The sequence below is a fragment of the Falco naumanni genome, chromosome 2 (genome assembly GCF_017639655.2).
Source record: "Falco naumanni isolate bFalNau1 chromosome 2, bFalNau1.pat, whole genome shotgun sequence".
In the NCBI taxonomy this organism is placed as follows: domain Eukaryota; kingdom Metazoa; phylum Chordata; class Aves; order Falconiformes; family Falconidae; genus Falco; species Falco naumanni.
Window position 1 is genome coordinate 13,922,913 of NC_054055.1, and position 24,935 is coordinate 13,947,847.

General features: G+C 42.1%; 1 protein-coding gene across 3 annotated transcripts in view; it reads left to right on the forward strand.

Moving 5' to 3' along the window:
- The window catches only part of STARD13 (StAR related lipid transfer domain containing 13), a 296,712-nt gene that overhangs the window by 174,925 nt on the left and 96,852 nt on the right, over positions 1-24,935 (forward strand). Inside the window, exon 1 of one of the 3 annotated variants that reach the window (XM_040583324.1) lies at positions 2,460-2,869. The exons of the other annotated variants lie outside the window; for them this stretch is intronic. Within the exon in view, the coding sequence (XP_040439258.1) occupies positions 2,701-2,869 (169 nt within the window). The 5' untranslated portion in view covers positions 2,460-2,700. Of the gene's footprint in view, positions 1-2,459; positions 2,870-24,935 lie in introns of those variants that run through there. 3 annotated transcript variants of the gene reach the window in all.

Sequence of the window (24,935 nt, forward strand, 5' to 3'; positions counted from 1 at the left end):
AGCCTCAGCAGCGGCAGCACTCGGCAGCACTGAGCCTGGAGCAGCCCTCCGGCTCTCAAGTTGTGCTTGGACCCTTGTGTCCGGGAGGAAGGGAAAGTCATTGCCGTGCAGAGAGGCTCCTCATGCTGCCCTTTGTGACCGCTGAGATGTGCTGCTGGGGGAGCTGGGAGGGCAGCTCTGCCCTGTCGCTTGGGATGTGGGAAAGATGGGCAGCCACAGGGGCACTGGAGCTGGTGCTTTGCTATCTGTTACAAGCATATAACTGAGCTTGTTGAGCCGTTAATGGACTTGTTCCCTAGTCAATACCTTACCTGGGCTCTTGCTTTGATTTTTGTTTCTTTGGGCTGGCTTTTGAAACATTACATTTCTATCAAACTGCCTCCTAGTCTTTGGAAATACTGCAAGGAAGAATGCAGAATCCCATTAGCTGAAAAAGTCAATGCATTTTCCAACAGAAAAAGAAATCCCTATGAAAATTTAAACAGAGTGCTATGAAATGTTAATAATTGCTTTTTCCACTAGCAGTAGCATTTTATAGTAGAATTAGATCAAAGGACTGTAGATTAATCAAATAAGAATTTCTCTGTATGGTGGTAATGTCTTTGGATAAATACCGTGCACATCATTGACACTGAGTCTCTGGGATATTTATTCTTCAGAAGACAGCAGCTGAGTGACTGACACACTGACTTGGCAAGCTGGGGTGGGGATGGAAACCATCCCGTCCTGGCTGCTCAGGCTCTCTCCCCATGCACCTGCACAGGAATCCTGCCTCTCCACTTTGCACAGCAAGGCACAGAGGAGACTGGTTGTTCCCACTCCCTGGCTGCCAACGACCAGCCCTGTTTGGGAGTATAGATGGTAGTGGTGCCACCTCTTTCATCTTGAGTTTGAAGTCCCTGATGGGAGTCTCAGGGAAGACCACAGAGCCACACCTGGAGCAAAAACCAGCAAGTACAGGACTTGTGGGTACTGTAGATGGTAATAACAGGTAATGGAGGATTTCAGTCTAGAGCTTTCATTTTAAATTTCTAGTACCCAGAATTATATTTCTCTATTTTATGGCACTGGAAAAGTCACACGTTGATTAGGAATAAAATTCATGAGGTGTACTGAGAACAGATTGCATTGCAGTAAAAATCTACCCTAAGGAGTCTGCATGGAGTGAAATTTTAATGAATAATTGTGAATGAGTCAACTGTCCTTTCTTCCCTTCACATTTAGGCGCCTACCTTTGCAAGCTGCCTGACCCTGTCCTTTATACTGAGGCAGGTCCCAGGCAATGCCACTCCACAGCCCTGCCCTGGTGGGCAGCCACCTACCTCCAGGCTGAGGGTGGGAGGAGAGCTCTGTCATACAAAGGTGCGTCATGACATATTGTTGGCCTCGAGGCCGGAGAACAGGACACAGAGCCTTCTGAGTCCCACCATTGCCAGTTTGTGCTTGGGAAGTTAATCTCCAGGGCTGTGAAATGACTTCCCGTGAGCCAGTGGCGCTCCTATCAGAAACTGTCTTGATCACAAAACTACCTGGCAAGAGCTGTGCTCCCTTAGAAATCAGCTCATGCTAGGGGTATATTAAACCAAAATATTAGTATTTTCAAGTGTGATGGAAAATGGTTTGACAGGAATACTAGGAGGGCCTTTTCGGTATATTTTTACTCAGATTGGCTTCCCACTTGCTGTTGAAAATGGCAGTGTTCTGCTTCCATTTCATTAACTGAAGAAATGGCATGTTTTGCAAACTCAGTGTTGGTAAGACTGAATGAAAACAGATGCCTCTCTGCCTGTTAAAAGAACTGAGAGATGTTATGGGGAGGAATCTGAAGAACAAAGATCTCTCCATCCCCTTCCTCTCTTGCAGGCTGTGACCAGTTCTCGGTAATGTTAATATTAGGGACTCCTCGGTTTTGTTTACTGCTCAGTGCCTGCTGCTAGGCGTTGTTGATTTCTTTTTCATCCCAAGGGCTTCATTTGTTCCAGTGCTCGTTGTACCGTGTGGTTTTGGGGATTCAGACAGCCCTTCCGTAAACGGACTTTTTCTTGGCAAACAGGGGTATGATTTTGAGAAAACTAGGGAGGGCATCTTCTCCAGAGATGAGTGGAGAGCTGGGCAGCGTGGAGCTGAGGAGGAAGAGGCTTTCTGCAGCCCTGCATACTCTAAAACAGGCATTCCCGAGTGTCTTCAACTTTTTCTTCCCTGCTTTCCGCAGCGGCCGGGGACAGCCCCTGGGTGCTGGGCAGGCTCGTCCCCCCGGGGCTGCGGGGCTGGGGCCGGCTGGCTGTCCCGGTGCAGGGGCCGTCCCGGTGCAGGGGCCGGCTGGCCGTCCCGGTGCAGGGGCCGTCCCGGTGCAGGGGCCGGCTGGCCGTCCCGGTGCAGGGGCCGTCCCGGTGCAGCGGCCGTCCCGGTGCAGGGGCCGTCCCGGTGCAGGGGCCGGCTGGCCGTCCCGGTGCAGGGGCCGTCCCGGTGCAGGGGCCGGCTGCGCTTCCACGGGCTGGACTCGGAGCGATTGGCCCGTGCGGATCATGTGGGAGAAGCAGGAATCCTGAGTTGTAGCTTTTGGCACTCCTTTTTCTTTTAAAGCGCTTGCTCTTTTCAGCTCCCTAGGGCTTGTTGCCTCCCTCCTTTCATTACCCTGATTATAATCTGGAGTAGCCACAACGGAGAGGGACGGAGCGAAGCGATTTTAAAGGAGCAGAGATGTTGAAGCAGGTGCCCAGGACATCAGGCACTAGCTGTTACTACCTAAACTCGGTGTCATCTGAGGGCCAGGAGATGTACTTACGATATGATCAAACTGCCAGGCGCCCTCCCTACAGGATGAGCAGGATTCTCGCCCGTCACCAGCTACTGACGAAAATTCAGCAAGGTGAGTTAATGGCAGAAGCCCTCCTTAGCCTGGCATTGTCACAGGGTCTGCAGGTCCCGTCTTTTGTATGAGAACAGGTTTTAATGCCTCATATTTCAGACTCTTGTCTTGTCTCTGTTCTGGACTAATCTGGCTAGACTCAGAGTTTGAAATAGTCATTCATACCTTTCTGTTTCTACACAGGCACACATACACTGAGAAACAAACACTAGTGCATGATTAGCTATTTAACTAAATTGTCTTTTAATCATAAACTATGTGGTAGCTTTGGTGCTGAAGTTCGTCTTTTCTGACTGGCAGAGCAGTTACTGGCATCAGTACATTTGTTTGGGATAGCTACAGGTAAAACCTGCCCATGGTAAAGCAGAGAGGGAGAACAGATGATCATCCAGTTAAAAAAAAAAAGAGCAGAAGTCCAGAACTGTTGGAAGAAGGCAGCTGGGATAATATTCTTTGGAAACAAGCATGTGTGGCTGTCAGAGGGTTAGAAAACTTGTCACATGTCCTTAAAAATAACTGCTGACTTGGCTTTGTGAAGCTGCTTATGCAGTTCATCTAGACAGTCATTGCAGATATATTGATTTTGTTTTTCTGAATACATATATCTACAGTACTAAAGCTAAATGCAGATTGGCCTCAGGACAAATCATTTGGCCTGTGTGTGCAGTTTAAAATAATCTTCAGAATTGTTAATGCAAAGATAAAATAATAAAAGCCAAGTGTACACATTAAAAAGTAAATCAATACATAGTTTTGTATTGACCGTAGTTTTGTATAATAACCTGTATATCAGTTTCCAAAGTGGATGTGATCCTACATGCAGAAAAAGACTATGTCATGTGTTTGTCATGAAAAACATTTAAAATCTCTGACGATAACAGTCACTTTCTTGACAGCTTGCAAAAAGATGTTTGATTCTGCTAACTAGGGGCAGGCATAGAGTTAACAACATCTACTGTCATCTCTGGCAAGTATCACAAAAACTGGTGTGAGCTTCTGACCAGCAGCGGTTAAATGGAGTGGCTATTTCTGTGTGTTGCTTTCCAGTAAGATTCTTTATATCTGTGGCTGTCAAACTCTGGCAGAAGTACAGGGATATAGTGATGAAGCTTTTATTGCATTTATAAAGAAAACAATACATAATTCTTTGGCCAGCTTTTTAAAAAGATGAAAAAGATAGTTTCTGTGGCAATTAGAAAACTGCAGTTGTTTGCATTGCGGTCTCAGGAACTGGTCGTGTTTGAAGGATACTGGTCCTCACTGCTGTGCTGATTTCAGGAAGGATATTATGTCATTCTGTGTACTCAGTGTACAGCCTGGATTGAATGGAAAGAAAGGGTAATTTATTTCTCTCCAGGTTTATTTGAAAATGTTTTGGGTGTAGTACTAGTACTAACTTAGTTTTCAAGCAGCAGCTGCAGATGGGATGGATTAACACACCTCCTGTACCTGTCATGGTGCTGTTCAGCGTTCCCTCTTGTAAGCCATAACCCATCAGCTGTCTGGGACAGCCAGGGCTGCCAAAGCCACCCAGCAGTGCTGAGGCTTATGAGAGGCTGTGTGGTGGGTCACAGAGGAGTTTCTGAGTTGTAACTGTTCTTCCTGCAGCTTGTTGCATGGATGATCTGTCTGTGTTGAATGGCCTCTGCTCCTCTGCCACAGCTTTCCAACCTGTCCGGCACAGAGCTGTGGGAAATATTTATATAGCACCTTGATGATGTGATACATGTTACGGTTCAGTATATGAAATATTTGTGTATTATGCATCTTTCTTCACTTTTTGTATTGATGGAAAACTGGGGACAGAGTCTTCTGTTAATTAGATGTCAGTTCATGAGCAATAATGAAAGTAGGTATGCAGATAGACACTGATGTCTGTGTATGCGCCATATGTAGGAATACACATATCTAGTGCAAAGCCATAGGCAAGACATATTTCCTCTGCAGTGCCCCAAGTATTGACTAATAATTTTGAGTTAGCAATACCAATATAGCTAGTGTGACTAAATCTGAAACCTTCAGTTTACACTCTGGATGAAAACCCTAGTCCCATCAGTCACTGACAAGACTTTCACCAGTTTTTGCTGGGTCAGCATGTCACCCTCTGTGCTTGCCTTGTTCACACTGTAAGCAGTGTGAGGGTACTGCAGTCAGTTCCAGTCCCTCTCCCAGAAGGTATCGGATGAGTACTGTAATATGGATGGAGGTATCAGAGGTGAGTTTTACCCCATTGGCAAGTGGGATTTGTTACTAGCGGAATGCCACAGAGCGATTTATCAAGAATGCATTGAAAAGTAAATCAAGGGTTGCAAGATGACAAGCAAAAGTTGCTTTCAGTCACCCAGTGGAGTAAAGCATGCAAATAATTATTTAGTCTTGAATTTGTATGTCCTTGAATCATACATTTTAAGGCCATTAAGACAATGTGTTTGAACACTGCTACCCCAGTTTTTGTGTTAGCACCTCCCCAATTGAATCATTTGAATTATATGTTTAGAAAAACATCCATCCTGAATTTTAATATTGCTGGAATGGTAAATCCTGCCTGATTGGTTGCTTTGCTGAAAACAGATCTGCCACATGTTTAAGTAAGTGCTAAGCTGCCTTGGGGCTTGTTGGAATACCTGCTCTGTACTTCTTGTGCAGATATTTTTCAGTTGCTGGATTTCAGACTGCAGGGACCCACAGTAGGAAACGGTGAAGTTCTTACATCGGGGATATTTTTCCTTAGTGAAAGGAATTATTTGCAAAATCACAGTGCGTCCAATTTACAATGTATAAAGCAGTCAAGGCTTCCATTCCAGGATAGGAACCTGGTTCATTAATGCAGGGTAATACAGTGTTGCATATACTGCTATCTGTTCAGTCATCAGCTACATGTACTGTTCTAAACGATGCTAAATTGTCCTTATCATATTGTGCAATACAGCTTGATTTCCTCCTTTAAAAACACTCTTTCTGAAGAAGCTTTTCTTTGTGTTTTCCTTCGGTGTTAGTTAAAAATAAACTGAATGAATCATTAGAGGAATTAGGCCATTTAATAATTTCTAAAAAGAAAACCACCACATGGGAAATGAAAGGAACTAGACTGTTATTTTAATCAGATCATACTTTGAAAGTCCTAAATATTTGGTTTATGTACACCACCGACTCCTTGAGGCAAAATTATGTGGTGGCCTGTGAATGTGTGTAGTAATTATCTGTCTGATATTAAATAGGTATTTTCAAAATGTGATCTTTTGATGATTCCCTTTCCCCCATAAGCCCGTTAGTTTCCATGCTGAAGGGGACACATGCCTCAGCATAAAGGAACAGGGTGTAGCATGCTTGGTCTGAGGTATTTATTCAAACTGTGTATGCAGTAACTGTATGAGAATTCATTAATGATTACTCATGTTCTCTTTAAATAAATAAGGTGGTGACTTTCAAGAATTTATATTACATGAGTCACAAAGTTGTTATTTCTTTCACAGTACATGGCTAAATTCAGTGCAGAATAGGAAATATAAAAAGTCGCTGCAGGTAAAAAGTAAGGAAGAATTAAAGCCATACACTGAAAACATTACATTGAAATCGTTGACTGTGTAGCACAAAGTAAGAGCATAAGCCAGGATGAACAAATCAACATCTGCCCCAGAACAGCTAGGCATCGCTGGTAAAGAAATGTCCCCATTCATCCACAGTAGAATCTGATTCTTAGCCTGCACTTTCAGTAAGAAAATGGTATGAAGAAGCAAATGCAAATAAGACAAATTCCTGTTCTCAGTGAGTAAATTCCTGCCCACAGTGAGTAATGCTCTGTGATTTGTCTCAGTTTATGTCCACAGGCAAGTGCAGTTGAAAAAAATTGTTCGATGGAGCGACCTCAAAGCAAACTTTAACTTTTCAAGGCAAACTCAGCGTTCAACAGTCAGCAGATATTTTGTACTCTTATATGTTGCAAGTTCAATTTTGATCTTTAATGAGTACTATTTTTTCTGTGTCACCTGCATTTGTCTGGTTTGAACGAGTGTTAGAGGTGCAAACAAATGCACCTTTCTGTCTATAGTCTTCCCTTTGGAGCTAGTTCAACATGTTTAATTCTTCTCTTTTCTAAGCATGAGTACAGTTCGTGGAAAGCATTACAGAAGAACACAAGTGACTTGGCAGAAAGCTGTGCATTTTAGGTGACTTTAAATTTCAACTTAATGTAAAAGAAGCTGTAATATAATCCCATACTCAAAAAGAGCTTGGAAGTCATGTAAGTGAAAACATTGCAGTCATAGTCTGCAATAAAAAAAGCCCAGATCACATTGTGGATACGCGCACAGGTATGGCATTACCTGTCCGTCCCTGGAGATGGGAAGTGTGATGCAATTATGTTATTAAAGACTGTGGTTTTGTTTAGACATACAAAGAGGACAAAATACGGTTGTTCAGGCAACCTGAACTGTAGCATTTCCCATGTTCTGGATGCTGGCCACTTTACCTAAACATCTTTAAACCTCATTATCTGAACCCACAAATTAAAAGATGAACCAACAAGATTCAGCCTTGGTGAACACCTTCACTTAGGTCATCTCTGCCCAGTGCCTGTGACCTACTTATTGCCTCTTGAGCTTGTGGGTTAACTCGTGGCAGTAGCAGTTTGTAGTTCCCATTCAACCCCCAGTGCCTCTGCGTGGCTCCGTGTCTGTGCCCTGGCTCAGGCACACAAGAGAGGACAAGTATGGGTCTGCAGTGGCCCAGGGCCCTGGGGGGAACATCCTCAGCTACAGAGTTGCCTCGCAGACCTCAGCTGAGGCATGGTCCGTCACCCTCTCCAGCATCAGACACGTGTGTGGCAGGCATGTGCTCACAGCAGAGGGATCTTTGCGTTGGTTAAACAATATCAAGTCTTGACTAAGTCTGTGAAAACTATTTCTTACAGTAGGTGAAGATCCATTAGAAACTGAGACCCTACATCACATGAAGCTTCTTAACCATCATCCTTTCTTCCTTACACATTATCTTTCCTCAAGTCCTTAGCTCTAAACTCGGAGAAACTGGAGTTTTTCAATTAAATTGTAGGATTTCTTTTAAAAAAATTTTTTTTCTAAGCTTGTACTCTGAAATTGTTGAAGTGTTTGTGTGAAACGTTTGCACAAAACCCCGTGAATGTCCTGAGGGGTATTTATAAACTCAGAGTGCCCTGACGTGTGCTTATACAAAAAAAAATTAAAAATTAAATAGTAGAATGAAAGATTGCCGTCCAGCTAATGAAAGCTTCGTAGACAACAGGGCATTTGAAATGGAGAAACTTTCACTAGAGCAAACCTGGCAAAGAGGTTCAAATGCTGAAATTGTCCAGAAATACCTGTGTGGTGTGTATCAAGAAGTGACCTGTGTGGTACCAGAGATCAGACTCAATGATGATAGTGGTTCCTTCTGGCCTTATCACTTCACAGCCACTGAGTGTCAGAGACAGTTCTGCTGACGTGCAGGGTGGACGCTGGGAAGTAAATGTTGGCTCTTTTTTTTAGTTACGGGACTTATGCTCTCAATTTCACTAAAAGCAGGATTTCAGCCAAGGTGAAATCTTAACTTGAGACATTTTTGTTTTGAAATTGTTTGTGGTGAAATGAAAAGCTATGCTATGTATCTTTGTATTGATCACTGAGGAGATTTTTAATTTTCACATTAACTCTTTTGTAAAATTACAATTACAAGCCAGTAATGTTAAAAGACATTGAAGCCAATAGATGCAAGATGTAGGCTCAATACATGAATCATTACAATAATAATTTGGGGTTTTTAGTTTAATAAAATGCTACATAACAGAAATAAAATAGAAATTACTCACAAAAATAGATTAAGAGAATCTGTACATAGCACTTGTTACTGTGAGACTCATGTCTGTATTTATACATAAATCCCTGAAAATAAAGTGCAGTATTTGTACCATGAGCACCATAAGTGTTAATTAAAAAGATCTGCAATTTTAGATTCCAGAAAAATACTACTTTTCTCTCTAGGCAACAGATCCTTATGGACTTTTTTTGTTGTTTTGATTCAAATGCAATAGCATCTTAGCCATAGTCATTGTTGTTATCTTACTCCTATCATACAATATTCTCAGACTTTTAGTTGGACGTAAACCGTAAGTTCTAAATTGAGCTGTTCCATACAGGGCATCACATATATTTAGATTAGTGCCTAAGCTCTAATGGAAGGGATGGAGAAAACAGGTCCCTTGTAGTTAGGCTATTAGGTTAGTTAAACAATTGTCTGTACTTGTGTTTGTTACACCTTGTGATAGCCACTTTTGAGGGTAAAACGCTGAATTCTATGGCCCGTGGGCTTGATCCAGTAGATACTAGTTGTGTCATTTCTTATTTATACTTACTTTACAGGTATTTGAACGTGGGCAAGTCAGTAAACTCTCATCTTCATGCCTCGTAAAATTCTCACGTGTTGTACTTTTTGCTTAAAAACCTGTTGAGTTTCCTTGTTCAGGTTCAATGCAACAGGTTAGCTGAGCTAACTAGAGAAAATCATCACGCTAATTGCACACCATCACTTAGTGGGGGAGAGGAGGGCTTGAGCACCTTGACCTGAACTATTTAGAAGCTATTGAAGAGCAGACATGATTTAGAGAACTTGGGAGCATTATGGCTTAGCTGAAAAGGATGTGCGTTGACTCAGTCTGAAAACATTTTGTGGCTTTTCGTCTTTCATCTGTTACAGGACTGAGGAGGTTAATTCTGCCAGGAGAAGAAAATCACTCCATAGCACTTCAAACTGCATGGGGTTTTGACAAACACATACTTGCAGATGAGCAAAAGTTTCTGTCTTCGTGATGTTAGGTGAACTCGGTGAAATAACTTTGTTTAAAATATGGGCTGCACAGTACATCTTAAGTAAATACCATCTGCCAGCCAGGGAAGCTGCCTTGCTGGAAAATACCAGACGTTTTGCTTTCCACTTGAAATCCTTTGCCAAAGAAGGGCTCAGCCCTGCAACTTAGTCAGATGAATCTTCCTCTGTACTAAAGAAGCAAAACAATAAATTCCAATAATGTCAGCTGGTATTGTTTTAATGAACTAAGTATTACAGGCCTTTAGCAATAGTTGTGTTCCTTTTTAATAGGATTGTGGTTGGAGGGGGATCTGTGTGAGCGAAGTTTTCAGGATTTGGAAGCAAAATCTGTACATATTTCTTGTTATTGCTTTCATTTAGACCTAATGGCCTTGAAGGGTATCTGACTTTTTTCCCTCTTAATGTGTTAACTAGAGTCTTTCATGGTTTGTTTATTTTATTGATTGTGCCATGCTTATTTCTAATTCTCTATGACTTCAGTGGTTTAGGAGTATGGAAAAAAGTGGCAACTTTGAAGTGGAATCTCTAATTTAATTCTAGCTTTTATCTTTTTTAGTCACAAGCGCGCACCCGCCAGCATCCCCCCCCCCCCCCCCCCCCCCCCCCGACCTGCCATTTTCTGGGAGATTTCTCAGCTTCCTTCTTGAAATCACATTTGCAGGAAAATGTGACACCCTTTCATTAAGGAAAGGCATTTCCTTAAAGGCTGCAGTACAGCTTTTAATGCCAAATGTGTCCAGAAGCGAGGGTGATGCTACAGCAACACCTCTCTAACACTTCTCTACAAGGGAGCTGCTGCTTCTGCAAACCTCCCACCATGTGCTGAACCCTGTGGTTTTTCTCTAGATCTCTGATAACTCTTTCCCCTTCCTTAAACATGCGTCCTTTGGGCCACTACTTCAGTGTGCGTTATCGACATTATCCAGAAGCTCCTCCTTGCAGATGTCAGGTGTTAACACATCATGTTCCTGTGTCGGTACTAGCCTTATGGCAGTAAAGTGTCCCTCTGACTCTGAGTGGGCATGTCTGTACTGCTAAGTAAAAGGGATGGGAGGTGAGCTGGAGAACCCCCTACTCTGCTGAGCGGGTGACTCGCTGGCTCTGTTTTGGCCTTCTCCAGCTAGCTCAACCCAGAGCAGTTTTATGGGAAAGAGGACTAGTCCTAGGTAGTGCAGGCATGAGGTGAGTGATGCCACTTGACCAAAACCCAAGAATCAGGCTGTCTTTCATTTAGCAGTGTGAATGTAACCACTCTTGGCTCTGCCACAGAAGATGCAAAATGAGGAGACACTTTGCTCCACAGGTCTAAAGATCTAACATTAATGTTTCTGTAGTATTTACCTCCAAAACAGTAAAATATTCTTGCTGTAATACAATTTTTAATACCTGAAATTTATGAAGGAGGTATGCAAAAGTAAATGTATCCTATCATGAACTGCCTTTCCATTCCTGCATAAATGCAGAAATAAATTCTGTTAAAAAGCCGACTACTTAAGTCTTTTTCATTATTTCATGCTGCGCAGCAGACAGTTCACATTAGCTAACCACAACCCTAACCTTCTTGTGAAATCAATATCCCAAATTTGTGTAAACTCAGAACCTGCAGAGACAACTCAAAATAATTAGATCATATTGATCATCCCAATAACTGCAGTGTCATCAAGCATCCTTCCAAAGGACCTAAGATTTGAAAAGGGACCAAAAGATGTAAGATGACTCTAGATTTGAGAAGGAACAAGGGTCTCTGTCAACACTGAGATGGCCCAAGTGTAGGACTCATGTGAAAGGCATGGCACTTTTGCATACTTTTAGCTTCAGGAAGCAGCAGAATGATTAGTTTTTCCTAGTCTCCAGTTGGTATGGGAGTGGGAGTCTGGACAGGACAGGACTCTCAGAGCCACACAATGTGGCTTTTTTGTAATGTATTTGGCAAACTCAAATGTTCTGTGGGATGAATCTAAGATTTTGTCTGTAATTGCATCTGATGGCAGCATCTGAATATCTAATCATTTTGTAACTTCAGAGATAACGGCTTTCTCTTCCTGCAAACATTTATCTGAGGGAGATAATGTAAAATCCAAAAGTTAATGCTTGGCACAGATGGTGAGGCATTAAGTCTTTGGCTATTAATTTTTTTTTCCTTTTTCTTTTCATTTTTACAGCTATATTTATCTATATTTCCGAGGACTTTTTGAAACTGCCATTCTGTCAGCTTCACTTTGTTAAAAGCATGGCGGTCTGCCTAGGTCTTATCCAGAATTAAAAGGAGTTTCTCTTCTTTTAAATTCAGCAATCATCAGACTATATCTGTTATAAAAGCCCCTTCCAAATTAGCAAGGTGAGATATTCAGAATACTTTGTCCAAAACCACTTTATCAATCATACTGCTGATTCTATATTTTTTTAGACCAGACACCCCTGCCAAAACCTGAGCCATTGCAGCAAAAGCTGCATTTCATACCACTGCCTGAGTGATGTAGCCTGGATCAATAGTACCAGCGCTGGTTCATGGCTGGGCTTGTTACGTCTTCATCCAATGCTTCGTGCCGAAAGCCAGAGCTGTCTCCACCCCACCGATGGCTGTTCAGACACTGCATGAGTGGTGCTGCCTGAGGAAACGCATGGCTGCGGTTCTTCTCTGGGATAGTTCAGCCGTTCCTCCCCAGCAGCTCGCCACCCTGCCATCCTCAATGAGGGGCCGCGGGCACCAGGGGGAAGCGATGGAGTGCCCTTGCACTTGCACATGGGGCACGAGGTTTTGTCTGTTCAGACCAAGAATGATCTATTCACCAGCAGCTTCTGAAGGAAGGGAAAAATTTCCGGTGACATTTTAATTCTCTTTCATGTGGAGCTATTTTTAGATGGTACTGCTGCCAGTCATATCCACGCTTTGTGTCTTTTGAGTTTTCACTGAACTGCATAATAAGCGTTTCAGCTCCCTGGCACATAATGGCAGTGTTTTTTGCTGAAAGTCTTATTATTTCAAGTGGCTTCTTATCTTAAGATCGATTCATTAGTTCTGGCCTCTGAAGTTTAAGAGGAAATAATTGCAGTTGCTAAAATAATTCTAAATTAATTTTTTTTTTCAGTAATACTGATTCTCTCTAATATCAGGTTCTGAAAGTCTATTTTAAGACTGATAAAGCAGATGATTCACATTTCGGTGCTTGTAATCTGGTTTCTAACATCCACAGCTGAGTTGTTAAGCTGGGTGAGAGAACTGGGATATCAGAGGGAAATACAGAACCTTTTCCGTTACTCAGATTAGTTTTTTAGTTTGAGAGTGCAAACCACATTACACCTCAGGTGCTCACAGAAAGCCAACAGCAACGAGAGCTGCGAGGAAGTGTCACTTACATTCCCATTAGCCCTATCGTACACTGCTGCCTCCCACAGTTGCTAGCCCAGGGGCTACTCCTGACACACAGGGAATGGCTGTGAGCTCAGCTGGTGTCCCAAAACCCACCCATGAAGTACTGCTCTGGCTCCATCACTGCTGGTAGCCAGGCTTGCTGGGGGATGGAGCTCAGGTGCATGGACGTGAGACATCAGGTGGACGCACATGACAGCAGAGTAAGATCATGTTGGCTGATTGGAATATGGTGTAGAAGCTGAGCAGCCAGAGTTTTCCTGGTTTTGTCTGTCTATCTATCTATCTATATGTATATGTATTTATATACTTTTATAAGTCTAAAAATTAGATTTCTGAAGGGACTAGGCACTTTAAATACAAAGATTTAAAACAGTTCAGTGTTGCTAGAATTTGCAATGACCCAGAATCTTCTCATCCGCCCAGAGTATAGGGAGTGCGGCTCAGTACCAGACCCATCAATCTGCCCTCATCTTTCTGCAGAATATCCTGTCAGCTCTTACAGGTGTGTGGCAAATACAATTCTGTAGTCATTTAACTGATTTAAATAGAAATTAAGATTTCAAAAAGTATATAAACTAAAACTTCTGCCCCATCCAACTCTCATTGCACCATCCTGCTCTGCTTTATTCTGACAGTACTCCTGTCTGCATTTTTCTGACACTGAGGGCACTGGTCTCCAGAAAGCTTTGTTCGTTAGCTCTCTAGTAACCTCCAGCTAGGACCACTGGCCAGGATTGCTCAAGGCATCCTCGTCTGGACTGGCTCTGCAAAAAGCAGACTGCAAAACATAAGATATGGAAAAAAGTGTGTGTTGTTACTTTATCATAGCCCTGATTTGTGAATGTTTCCTGCTTCTTTGACAACAATGGTGGTTTGGACTAGTTGTGCCCTGACATCAGAGACTTTGATTCAAACCAGTTATTTTTTCATAACAAAGCACACACATATTACTCAAGAAACCATTTGCTTACTTGACTTTAACCAAGTAATTATGTGATAATCAGAAGTGGCTCAGATCTCTGAGGTCACATTGTTCTAGAAAGTTGTGTTTTGGGCCACTTCTATAGAAGAGTTGGCTTAAGAAGAATGCTGCATTGCTGTTGGACTCTCATTGGGCATAAGGCCTAAAGCTGTTGTGCAAACAAGAAGACGGTCTTCACCAGCCGCCATGTATGAAGTTATGTGAGAACTAGAGGAAGACTATAGTCTGAAGTCCTGGAAGTGTCCCATCTTAAGTCTTTAATGAGGATGAATATAAGACTACTGGCATTTTCATTGTAGCTCTACAGAGTCATTTACTCCCCACGCTGGCAGAGCTTTTTATAGCTCCATGGTGCCTGCTGACTGATTCTGAGAGCAGAAAGTTTTGCAAAACCCACTGGTTCCAATAAAGAGAGGCTGTAGCTTTTAAAATACAAGCTGAATACAGATTATACAGACTTTTAAAGATAAGGATGCAAGTAGTTGCGTGCAGGTGTTTTCTTTTTCAGCAAAACATTTGTGTCGTTACAATGCTTGCTTTCTCCTGAGCACCTGAAGCTGACTGTTAACAGTTTTCTGGCCTAAACTATTGCCATATAGTTTGTTTTGTAGAAAACATATGAAAAACTGAAATCATAGAATAATTGTCTTTGGTGAATGTTCAGTAGAGATGGCCACAATCAATTTAAAGTGAATCAAAAATGCACTAGCCATTTTTAAATACTATTCCTTATTGACTATACAGCAGCTGGAAAACTATAGCAAGTTTTAATTATCTTCAGAAAACAAAAAGCTCTTGCCAACACATGCTGGTTATTATCAGCAGCTGCTATATGCTGACATACTCTTTCAGTTCATATGAGGCTCAGCTGTCTTAAACAATCATTATAAAATGTAAAATAGATTCATAGTGATGATAATTTCTTGTTAGATACTTAACTACTGATGTAATTGCTACTGAATTTAGGTTCGTGTCTTTGTTTAAGCTGTAATAAAATTACATAAAACCCCAATTGTTTCATGTAAGAGGTGCAAATAGCATGCAAGAGGAATTTAAAATATTGAACCATGGTGCTTTTTAAACAATTCATTAAAAAGAATCAAATTCCCTGATAGGGTTTCAGCATTTGTATAAACGTAAAATTTGACTTTCTACCTTTGAATAACAATTACTACAACTTCATCAAAATGAAAATGATACAATAATTCGCTGGTTTAAACAGGAATCTTTATCTTTTACATGTCACCCTTCTCTTAGCAGAAGTGGAGATCTTTATGGCATTCACTGTTGTCAGATCAGATGCTGCAATTTTGTCTATTGCATAATTTAGCAGAGTTTGTCTTTTTAATGACATTAATGTGCTTTTCAGAACCTGTGACACCCAAGAAATATATGCAGCAGTTATGCTTTAGTTTTCTGTAGAAAGTCGGATAGGTATGGTAGATTCTTTTTCAATATGTCTAGAGCCTGCATCTTTGCCAAACTGGAAAATTTGTGATTAACTTGATTTTCTGATACCTTATATTGCCTGTGATATCCTTTAATTTTGCACTGACAAAGTATAAAAGGTATCAGGCAATCTGTAAAATGTTTTGTTTGGTCATTGGCAGCAAGGCAATTTCAGATCCTTTCTTGTCAACTTGAGTGATTGACTGAGATTTGACGGTTTCTATTCTGCAGCTTAACCTGGAAGGAAATGTTACATTCAGTGGAGTGGACTCTTGACATTTTAAGTTCTTCAATAAGGATTAAAAATACATGAGACTCCACATAGTTGTATTTTACTGAAAATATTATTGACTTTTGGACTTGAGTTTTCACCCAATCTGTTCTTTAATCAAATTACAATCTAGCAAAATACAGTTCAAATTAGAGTTTTAAGTAGGACTTGGGTAACATTCACTCTTAGAAAATAGGTGGTGTGCATATGGTTATATACTGTCTTCACACCAGCTGTGTAAAGGACATTTTTATTTGCTGTCTCTGAGACCCAGAGTTCAGATACCTGGACAGGTCCCAGCAAAGAAAGGCACTGTGCTGAAACAAAATAGCTCTAGTTTGCAAAAAATAGTCTGTGCAGGAACATCACAGTAGCATCACAAAGTGTGGGAGATATACCTGGTTGTACTCTGGTGTTTAGAAACCACAACGGCTGGTTTGGTAACAAATCTGCTTCGCTGAAGCTTATTAAAACCTCCAAAACTTCAATGAACAAGAACCTCCCTGGCATCAAGACCAAAGACTTCACAGAATCACAGAATAATTTAGGTTGAGACATTGGAGGTTCATCTGTCCAACCACTGCTCAGAGCAGGGACAGCTAGATCAGTTTGCTCAGGTCTTTGTCAGGTTTAGTTCTGAGTATCTCCAAGGTATATATGTGTATATATATATGATATATCACAAGTTCCAAAACTTCTCTGGGCAACTGGTGCCAATATTTGACCATCCTAATGGTGAATTTTCTCTTCCCTTGTATCTAATTGGATTTACAATGCTGCAACTTGTTCCCATTGCCTGTCATCCTACAGCTGTGTACCTCAAAAAAGAGTCTGGCTTCACTTTCCTGTCAAGTAGATGAAGCCAGCAGCAAGCTTTCCTAGCCTTAGCCTTTTTTTCTTCAGGTTGAACAAACCCGGCTCTGACAGTCTTTTGTCCTATGTCAAGTGCTTCAGCCCTCTGACCATCTTGATGACCCTCTGCAGGGCTTGCTCTGGTAAGCCCATGACTTTCTTGTGCTGGGGAACCCCAAATGGAGCAGAATAGTCTCACAAATGTGGATTGGAGAAGAACAATCACTTACCTTGATCTGCTGGCTACATCCTTTCTAACACATTAGCCCAGTATGAGGGTGGTCTCCTTGGCCACAAGGACACACTGCCTACTCATGTCTGATTTTTTGTCCAACAGGACCCTGGAGTTCTTTTCTGCAAGGGACATCCCTGTCCAGTTAGCCCCAGCCTGCCTTGTTGCAGAGGGTTACTCCATCCCAGCTCCAGGACTTTACATTTAGCTGTGTTGAATGGTATGAGACTCCTGTCAGATAATCTTTCTCCAGCCTGTCAAGGTCACTTTGAAGAGTAGCCCTCCAGCATATCATCCACAAACTTCTGGAGAGTGCACTTTATTCCATTATCCAGGCTATTAATAAAGACATTAAACATTATCTGTCCAGTATGAATCCCTGAAGAATGCTGCTAGTAACCAACACCAGCTGGACTTTGTGCTGCTGATCACAAACCAGGAGATTAGTGGTCCAGCTAGTTGTCACCCATGTTACCTATCATTCACTTACCTGGTTTGGCTATAAGGATGCTGTGGGAGACCAAGTCAGACAAGCCTGCTTGTTCTGTCTCCTTCCCTAACAACTACCGGAGAACAGCCCATTGGATATGGTATACTTAATCCCATGTCTACGAACGACCCAAGTTCAAGATCTTGTCCACATTCCTATGGCATAAGCAATGGTAAACCTTTCTCACTTGTAATTTTTGTCCTTTTTGCTTTTATAGAAATAACCATACATCAGTACAGATAATTGAACCAGGACCTCCAAATTCACAGATCTGTGCCAAAAGCACTATGTAGCAAAGTCAGTCTCTCTAGACCTTCCAGTTCTGTAGGGTACTCCGTCTTGTATCTGAAATTCATTGAATGAAACAAACCTGCAGTTCCTCTGCAGTCTTTAAATAGGAAAATATGATGAAAACAGAGAAAAAAAAAAAAAGACTCTGCAGCCTTGTTTAGTTGTGATTTGTCTTGCTAAGCTCTTGATGTGTATTCAGGCAAGTCCAATGAGTTGATGCTATTTCAATTAAATTGTTTTATACCAGCCTGAGGACGTGCAGATTAGTTTAAGAAAATACGGGGCAAAGGAGAGATACAGGGTGAGATAACAGGGGAGCGGCAGGTCTGTTCCACCCTTCCCACCCTTCCCAGTATCTTTACTTCCATGTACAGCATCAGGTGGGGCCATGCCAGAAGAGCAGCTGAAGAATCCACAACTGGGATCAAATATAAGTCAAAGGACGGGTAAGGAGACACACAAGGTGGGTCACTGCCATCACTAATGCAGGAGATAGAGGAATCCACCAAAAATGTCCAGGGCTGCTGAAGCAGAGGTTGTTTTTCACTCTTGCTTCTGAGTCTTATTCTTGCCAGCAGCAGTGGAGAGCTGTATTTAAACTGCCATTTCGTATCCAGGATTACAAATATGACTCAGGTAAATGAGGGCAAGTACATGCAGGTCTGCTGCAGGGAAGTACATGTAAGAAAATGAATTTACACGGGTTTTTATTCCTATGAAAACAGAAGAATTTGGAGCTAAAAATAGGTATCTAGTTATTGTTACCTGCCTTTTTTTATATTCTCTGCCCCAATTCCTATCAGTAGAGGAAAAATAAACATCCCAGGTAACAAATGCATATAAAAAATTACTTATTCTTTCTAGCAAGTGTTTAAACGGCCATCACAAGATGTCTTTTTTATGATCAGGGCAATTAGTCTGGAGGAGTTAGTTTAGCCAGATAATTAGTTTTATTAATTTTCATTACTGATGGTTTTAATAATAAAGTAAGCCACTCATAAAATAAATAAATATATAAATAAATAAATATATAAGTAAGCTCTGAAGTACTGGCTTAAAGGATTTTGACATAAAAAAGACTGAAGGACTTTAGGTTATAAAGAGTCTGCCGTGTTTCTGCATCTAGAAAACCTAGAAAACTGTACCAGAGTCTCCTCTTAATTGGAATGTTTTGTACGATATCAAAATCTAGAAACAGTTCCCACTGTCTAGCAGAAGTAATTAAGCTTACCATTTATTTTAAATGGTGCCTGTGTTTTCAAAGTAAAGCATGACTTTAAAGATGTCGTTTTGAACCTCCCTGACCTTCCTCCCCAGACCATTTGAAGCCCTTGAGGTAAGCAGAAGTGACAGGTGTTCAGCACCCTTTGAAAACTCTGGTAGCAGCTCTGTAATGTGGGATCTATACCTGCTATTGCAATTTGAAGATCAGAAGATAAACACAGCAAAGCTCAGAGGTCTTGATGGAGGGTAGATTGTAACAGAGCAGCAAAGCCAGTTACAATTCGAGATTCCCCAACGATGTGTTCAAGTACAGCAGCTCACACTGCCTTTCCAGAATAGAAGAGCATACAAAAGGCAGACCAGCACTAAAATAATCCATTTATTTCTTGGGGTATTTCACCTGCAACTCCTTCCAAAGGAATTCGCAAAGATACTGGTATGGCAGTAGCAAGGTGAGAGATGTGGCAGCTTATGGGTGCGTAACATCTCTGCACGTCAGTAAGACAGTACCGGCTGGGGCAGGCAGCTGGCATGGAGCACCCTGTGGGCAATCCCTGACCTTTTTTAAGAACTACAGCACGTAACACCTCTATCTTATAAATGAACTGAAACTACAGTTTCAGTATAGAAGGACATTGAGGTGCTGGAGCCGGTCCAAAGAAGAGCAACAAAGCTGGTGAGGGGTGTGGAGAAGTGTTGTGAGGAGCAGCTGGGGGAACTGGGAGTGTTTAGGCTGGAGAAAAGGAGGCTCAGGCTTGCTCTGCACAAACCACCTGAAAGGAGGATGCAGACAGGTGGGAGTAGGTCTCTTCTCCAGGTAACAAGTGACAGGACAAGAAGAAATGGCATCAAAATGTGCCAGGGGCCAGGGGAGGTTTAGATTAGATATTAGGAAAAATATCTTCACTGAAAGGATGGTCAAGCATTGGAACAGGCTGTGCAGGGAGGTGGTTGAGTCACCATCCCTGGAGGTGTTAAAAAGATGTGTAATATTTAGAAGCATGTTTTAGTGGTGGACTTGGCAGTCCTGGGTTAACACTTGGACTTGGTGATCTCAAAGGTCTTTTTCAACCTAAATGTTTCTATGATTCTACAGCCAAAATTATCTCCATTAAACAACTCAACCAAGCTTCTTGTACCAACGGCAATATTAGCAATGGGTTTGAGTCTCAGAGTGAGCACGGGAGGGGCTGGGGCTTGTTCCCACAGCATTGGCTGTGACCTGGGTGCTGGTCTGGAGAAGTGAGCAACTCGCTGCTCAGCCCCCTGTGCTGGGCAGTGTCACTGGACACGTAATCCAGCTGAAATGCACGTCCTTGCCAAAAGGGGTGGTTTTGTCCCTGGCCATTTGCCTCCCTTGAACTGAGTGTGGTAAAAGTGCAACTGCAGGATGACTTGGATCAGATCATTTGTCCAAAAGAAAATAAATGATTGTGTTTGTATGGTTTTATTAGAGGGGAGGTGGTAAGAACATGTGGCAAGGGATAGGCCTGCCTCTTTTAATGTCAATCAGCAGCATTATTGAATAAAAAGCAAAGTAAGGCTGTAGCTACACAAGTGATGTAGACCGAGGCAAAAAAACCAACTTGTTGTATTGGATTTGTTTGCACATTTCTAATGTGTCCTTCATAACTCAGCAGAATTACTTTAAATAGACATTTGAAAGTATCTTAGCTGGAAATCAAATTAAAACATAACAAGGTTATACACAGAACATATTTAAGATTTTTGTTCTGCATTTGTGTACAAGAATCCAGAATAAAATCCTGGTTTCCTTTACCTGGATTGTAATGCCTTTATTATCTGTGGTACACTGGTGTTTGCAACTCTCTTGATTGCTGTTGGGAAGTGGTGTTATTAAACAGGGGTCTCTTATTCTTAACAAAAGTTCCCTAGAAACTGACAGGGCTAAAGGATTTAAAGGTCTCATTCTGAAATGCAGATCGTATCTTTTTATTAAGAATTTCTTCAGGGATATTGGAAATGTAAAGTTGACATTTCAAGAGCGATCAGCGCAAGGAAAGCACACAGTGTTAGGCAGAGGACAGCCAGATTCTCCTGGCATTATTCATAAAGAAAAATATTGGGAGCTCATGTGAATCAGCCGGTAGGAGGTTGCAGCGTGCCAGTAATATCATAGTGCTCTTGAGCATATTTGGGAAATGCAGAGATTCAAAATAGGTCTAAGCTTTTGATTTAATTGCTTGTCTTTCTACTAGTCCAATTTTTCTCCTCTGTTTGTTTTACTTTCTTGCCTTATCACCCTTTACCATAAGAAATAACAACACAGATTTTGGCCCTATATTTTGCGTCTGCCTACAGAGATAACTTTCTGTAACTGCCATTTTCATTTTGGTATTTTCCCCTTCCTTATCACACTACACACATGCTACCTCTTCCAAATCTCCTTACAAAGTATGCTAAAAATGTGCTTTTACATGTTTGACAGAACTCTAGCGGGCATAAGATCACTGATCAATAAAAAGAAGCTGTCTAAACAAAATCTTCATATTTATTTTTAGTTCATCTACATTTTATTTCGGTGGTTGTGCAAATTTTAATTTGGTTGCACAGTTTGCATGTGTAATTGTCCCTCTCACCCGTTTTTTCTGCTTCTCCTGCCTCCCTAGTCTGTAAACAAAATAAATAGAAATATGTCTGTGAGCTGATCATTTAAAAAAAATCACAATTTGGAATGTTTTCATTATATATCCGCTGTAGCTAAAAATATGCAGTTTTATATTTGGGAGCCTATTTTGCTGCACATTTACAAATCAGAGAGGTGAACACTCGTCTGCAGATTCCCAAGCTGGTGTCATTTGGGGAGGCTGTAGTACAAATTCCTCGGCAGCTGGGAAAGCAGGACAGGGTGCAAGGCAGCACTGGTAGAGCTTCCCTGACGGAGGGAGACTCAAGGTGAGCCTCTGAACGCCCCTTTGCATGGCCATGTGCTGTTCTGAGCTGCAGCCTGGTCCTACAGGGACACTACCAGACAGGCAGCAGGAAAAATTCCTCATTTCCTAGGGTTAGGGTGATTGACTTCATTCAAGGCATTCTTGGTTCTTTTTGCTTTAGATAAGTGTGGTTTCTGGTCTGTAGCTTGTTCATATGCCCTTGCCCTGAAGCAGTACAAGAAGCAATTGTACCCAGACGAGTATGGCTGCTTGTGAACCACAGTGTTGTGTCTTACTTTTGAGTGCAACATCCCATAATGTTAGATATTCAGGTACTGTAATAATAAATGCAGAATTAAAGCTCACAGAAGGTAGGCTGAATTAAGGATCCTAGTCTAACTTGTACGTGTTCTAAGACGCTTACAATAAGCCATGATTCATCTATACAAACACAGCATATATGCTTAATATGCCCCGAATAGTCTTCCACATGTACAGAGAAGATAAACACATCTATAGAAGAAACCTTCGCTTCTGTTGACTTTGCACATGAGAATTTTGGAAGCACTCCAGCAACAAGGCATCCATCAATCATCTGTTTCTTCCGCTCTCCTGCAAGGTTTATTGCCGGTTCCACCTGTGCATGTCCCAGCTCAGACCCATGCAGGAGAGTCTGCTCTGCCCTGTGGACACCCAAGGACAGCACTCCAGGAGGTGTATCCCAGGGGGCTCTTAGCACCTTGTCAGCTTGACCCCTTAATAAATTGTGTGGCAGTTCGTTGTGGGGCACTGTGGCTGTCCCCGTTGAGGTTTTGGGTAACATGGTAATCAAAAGGCCTTTGGCTGTGCGTGCTTCTCCTTTCTGACTGTTGTATCTATGGCCAGGCGTGTAGCTGGCGTGTGAAGATGCACTGTTCTGCAATGGGTTATGCCATCCTTGCAGCACGGTGTAGATAGTGTGGGAGATATTTGTGGAATATTACAAAATAGCTTGTGACCCAAGACAGGAATGGTGAGATCATGAATGCCGAATACTGACAGGACCGCCGGGGCGGCAGCTGTTGCCTGTTGCAATCCCCGTGGCACAGCTGCATGCAGACAGGAATGTCTGGCACGGAGGGAGTACACCAGTGAGGGGATTACATGGTCATGGAGATTAAGACAACCAGGAATGCATCGAGTAGTTTTGCATAAGGCTCTTGAGGTTAGCTAGAGGCAGCTGTGCAGATGCAGGTTTTGAACGTCATCCCAGCCCAGAAGTTAGGTGCCATCACTAAACTGTGACAGGTTTAAATAGTGGCTTTAATGAGTGGCTGCCCTAGTGCTAAAAGTCAATACGCAGTGTCCCTGTGGGGATTTGAGGGGGGACCCAGGGATGATGAACATGACTAGTGCGTAAGATAGTATTTGCCTCAAGAAGAGTTAGTTTAGCCGAGTTGGCCTGGTGGTGGCATTATTTGTTTGCTTTGAGGAGCACATCAATACAAAGGATTGCAGACGTAAGGTGACCTCAGAAGCAGGTAGGAGAGGATCGGCTGGCAATGTGCATGATGCTGACATGACCAGGAGGTCTGCCATTTACCTGCTGGAGGAGATGGAGTCTCTCCTTTTGCACTGAAGAGAATAATTACCTTTTCAGTGCCAGTACTTGCAGTTACCTGCTGCTGTTGTGTGTGGGACCGCATCCTGGGATGATTGCAACCAGAAGAAAATCATATCACTGGTTTGATTGGTAGAGTGCACATCTGACTGACTGAAGGCTAGCTAGATGGTGGTGCCTGCAAAGCTGTTGAGTGTCAGTGTGCTCAGTGTCCTTGAATGCACCAAGAAAGTGCGAGCTTCATCACTGCTCACTAGCTGCTCAGTACCCCTATAGTGGGGAGTGCAGTGCTGTGTGATGTTGCAGTTGTTTATTTTGACACTGCTTACGTGTCCCTGTATGAGACTTTAAATATGACTAGAAACCCTCGATACAGGTTTGTGCCTCTTCTTAATTAAGCTGACAGAGACTGGTGTAGTTCTGGGTCATAACATTTGATTAAAAAGTAAGTAAGCATTAAAATACCAGCATTTCAAGTGTTCTGGTAGCCATTAAGTGGTGTGGAATAGGCAAGAAGATTGGGAAGTGCAGTGTCCTTTGTAAGCTGAGCATCAAGCAGTGAGTGATAATGGAAGTGGAGTCTCCAGCAGGGACGCTGCCATCAAACACACCATCTACAGAGCCAGGAACTCCACATAAAAGCCTGGCCTAATTTGTGTGATCAAAGCTTCTTGTCAGATTCAAGTGCAGACTTTCTCCACCTAGGCTTTTTGTAGGACAATGTGTGTGTGGCGGGGGGAGTGTTCAAGGGCCCATTCAACAAGTGTGGAATGCTATTTGTTTAATGCCAAACCTCCTGAGTGGGGTTAGATGTACTTGCCAATGTCAACTATCTTAATCTGAGCCCTAAATGCTGCAATAATACTTTTCTCAGATGCAATGTCAAAGTTAAGCAGCATGAAAGTGTGGCAAGGCTTGTGGCTTAGGGTATCTTATTAATCAATATCATTGCTTTGCATATTAACTGCCTCAACAGTGTCCTTATTAAAATTTTAACTTGCTATTTAAAGTAAACATGATGGTGTTTGCTTAGCAATAGGTAACAAGAACAGTTCATGAACACCAGACCCAGCAAAGGCTTCTTTGTGGTGAGTTTGTACCGCAGGGTTGAGCTTTGTGCAGATTTTCTTTGGCTTAATAAGGATAGACTTTGTGCCGAAGCCTTTTCTTTAGTGAGCCACTAAGAGGCTCTCTTTCCATTACCCTGCTGCTTATTTTCACAAAACTTGTAAGAGTTTAATACCTTTGAGCCATCTGTCTCTCTTTCAAATCAGCCAATTCATTCAAAAGTTATGGGGGGAGGTGATGGGGTGCCTGACACAGACAGACAAGACAGACCAACACACAAAGCATGCCTGTGAGCAGCATTTCCATAGGAAACCAGGCTAAATATGCATTGCACAAACAAATTCCTAGAAGAAATCTTTGTGGACTAGATCAGTTTCGGATAATTTTTGGCAAGTTTTAAATTAAAAATAGCGTTATAATAATAGGTAGAAGAGAATTTCAACTTATAAATGGGAATCTGCCCCTAGTTTTCAAATGCAGCATGAGAGAAAGCCCAAAACAAG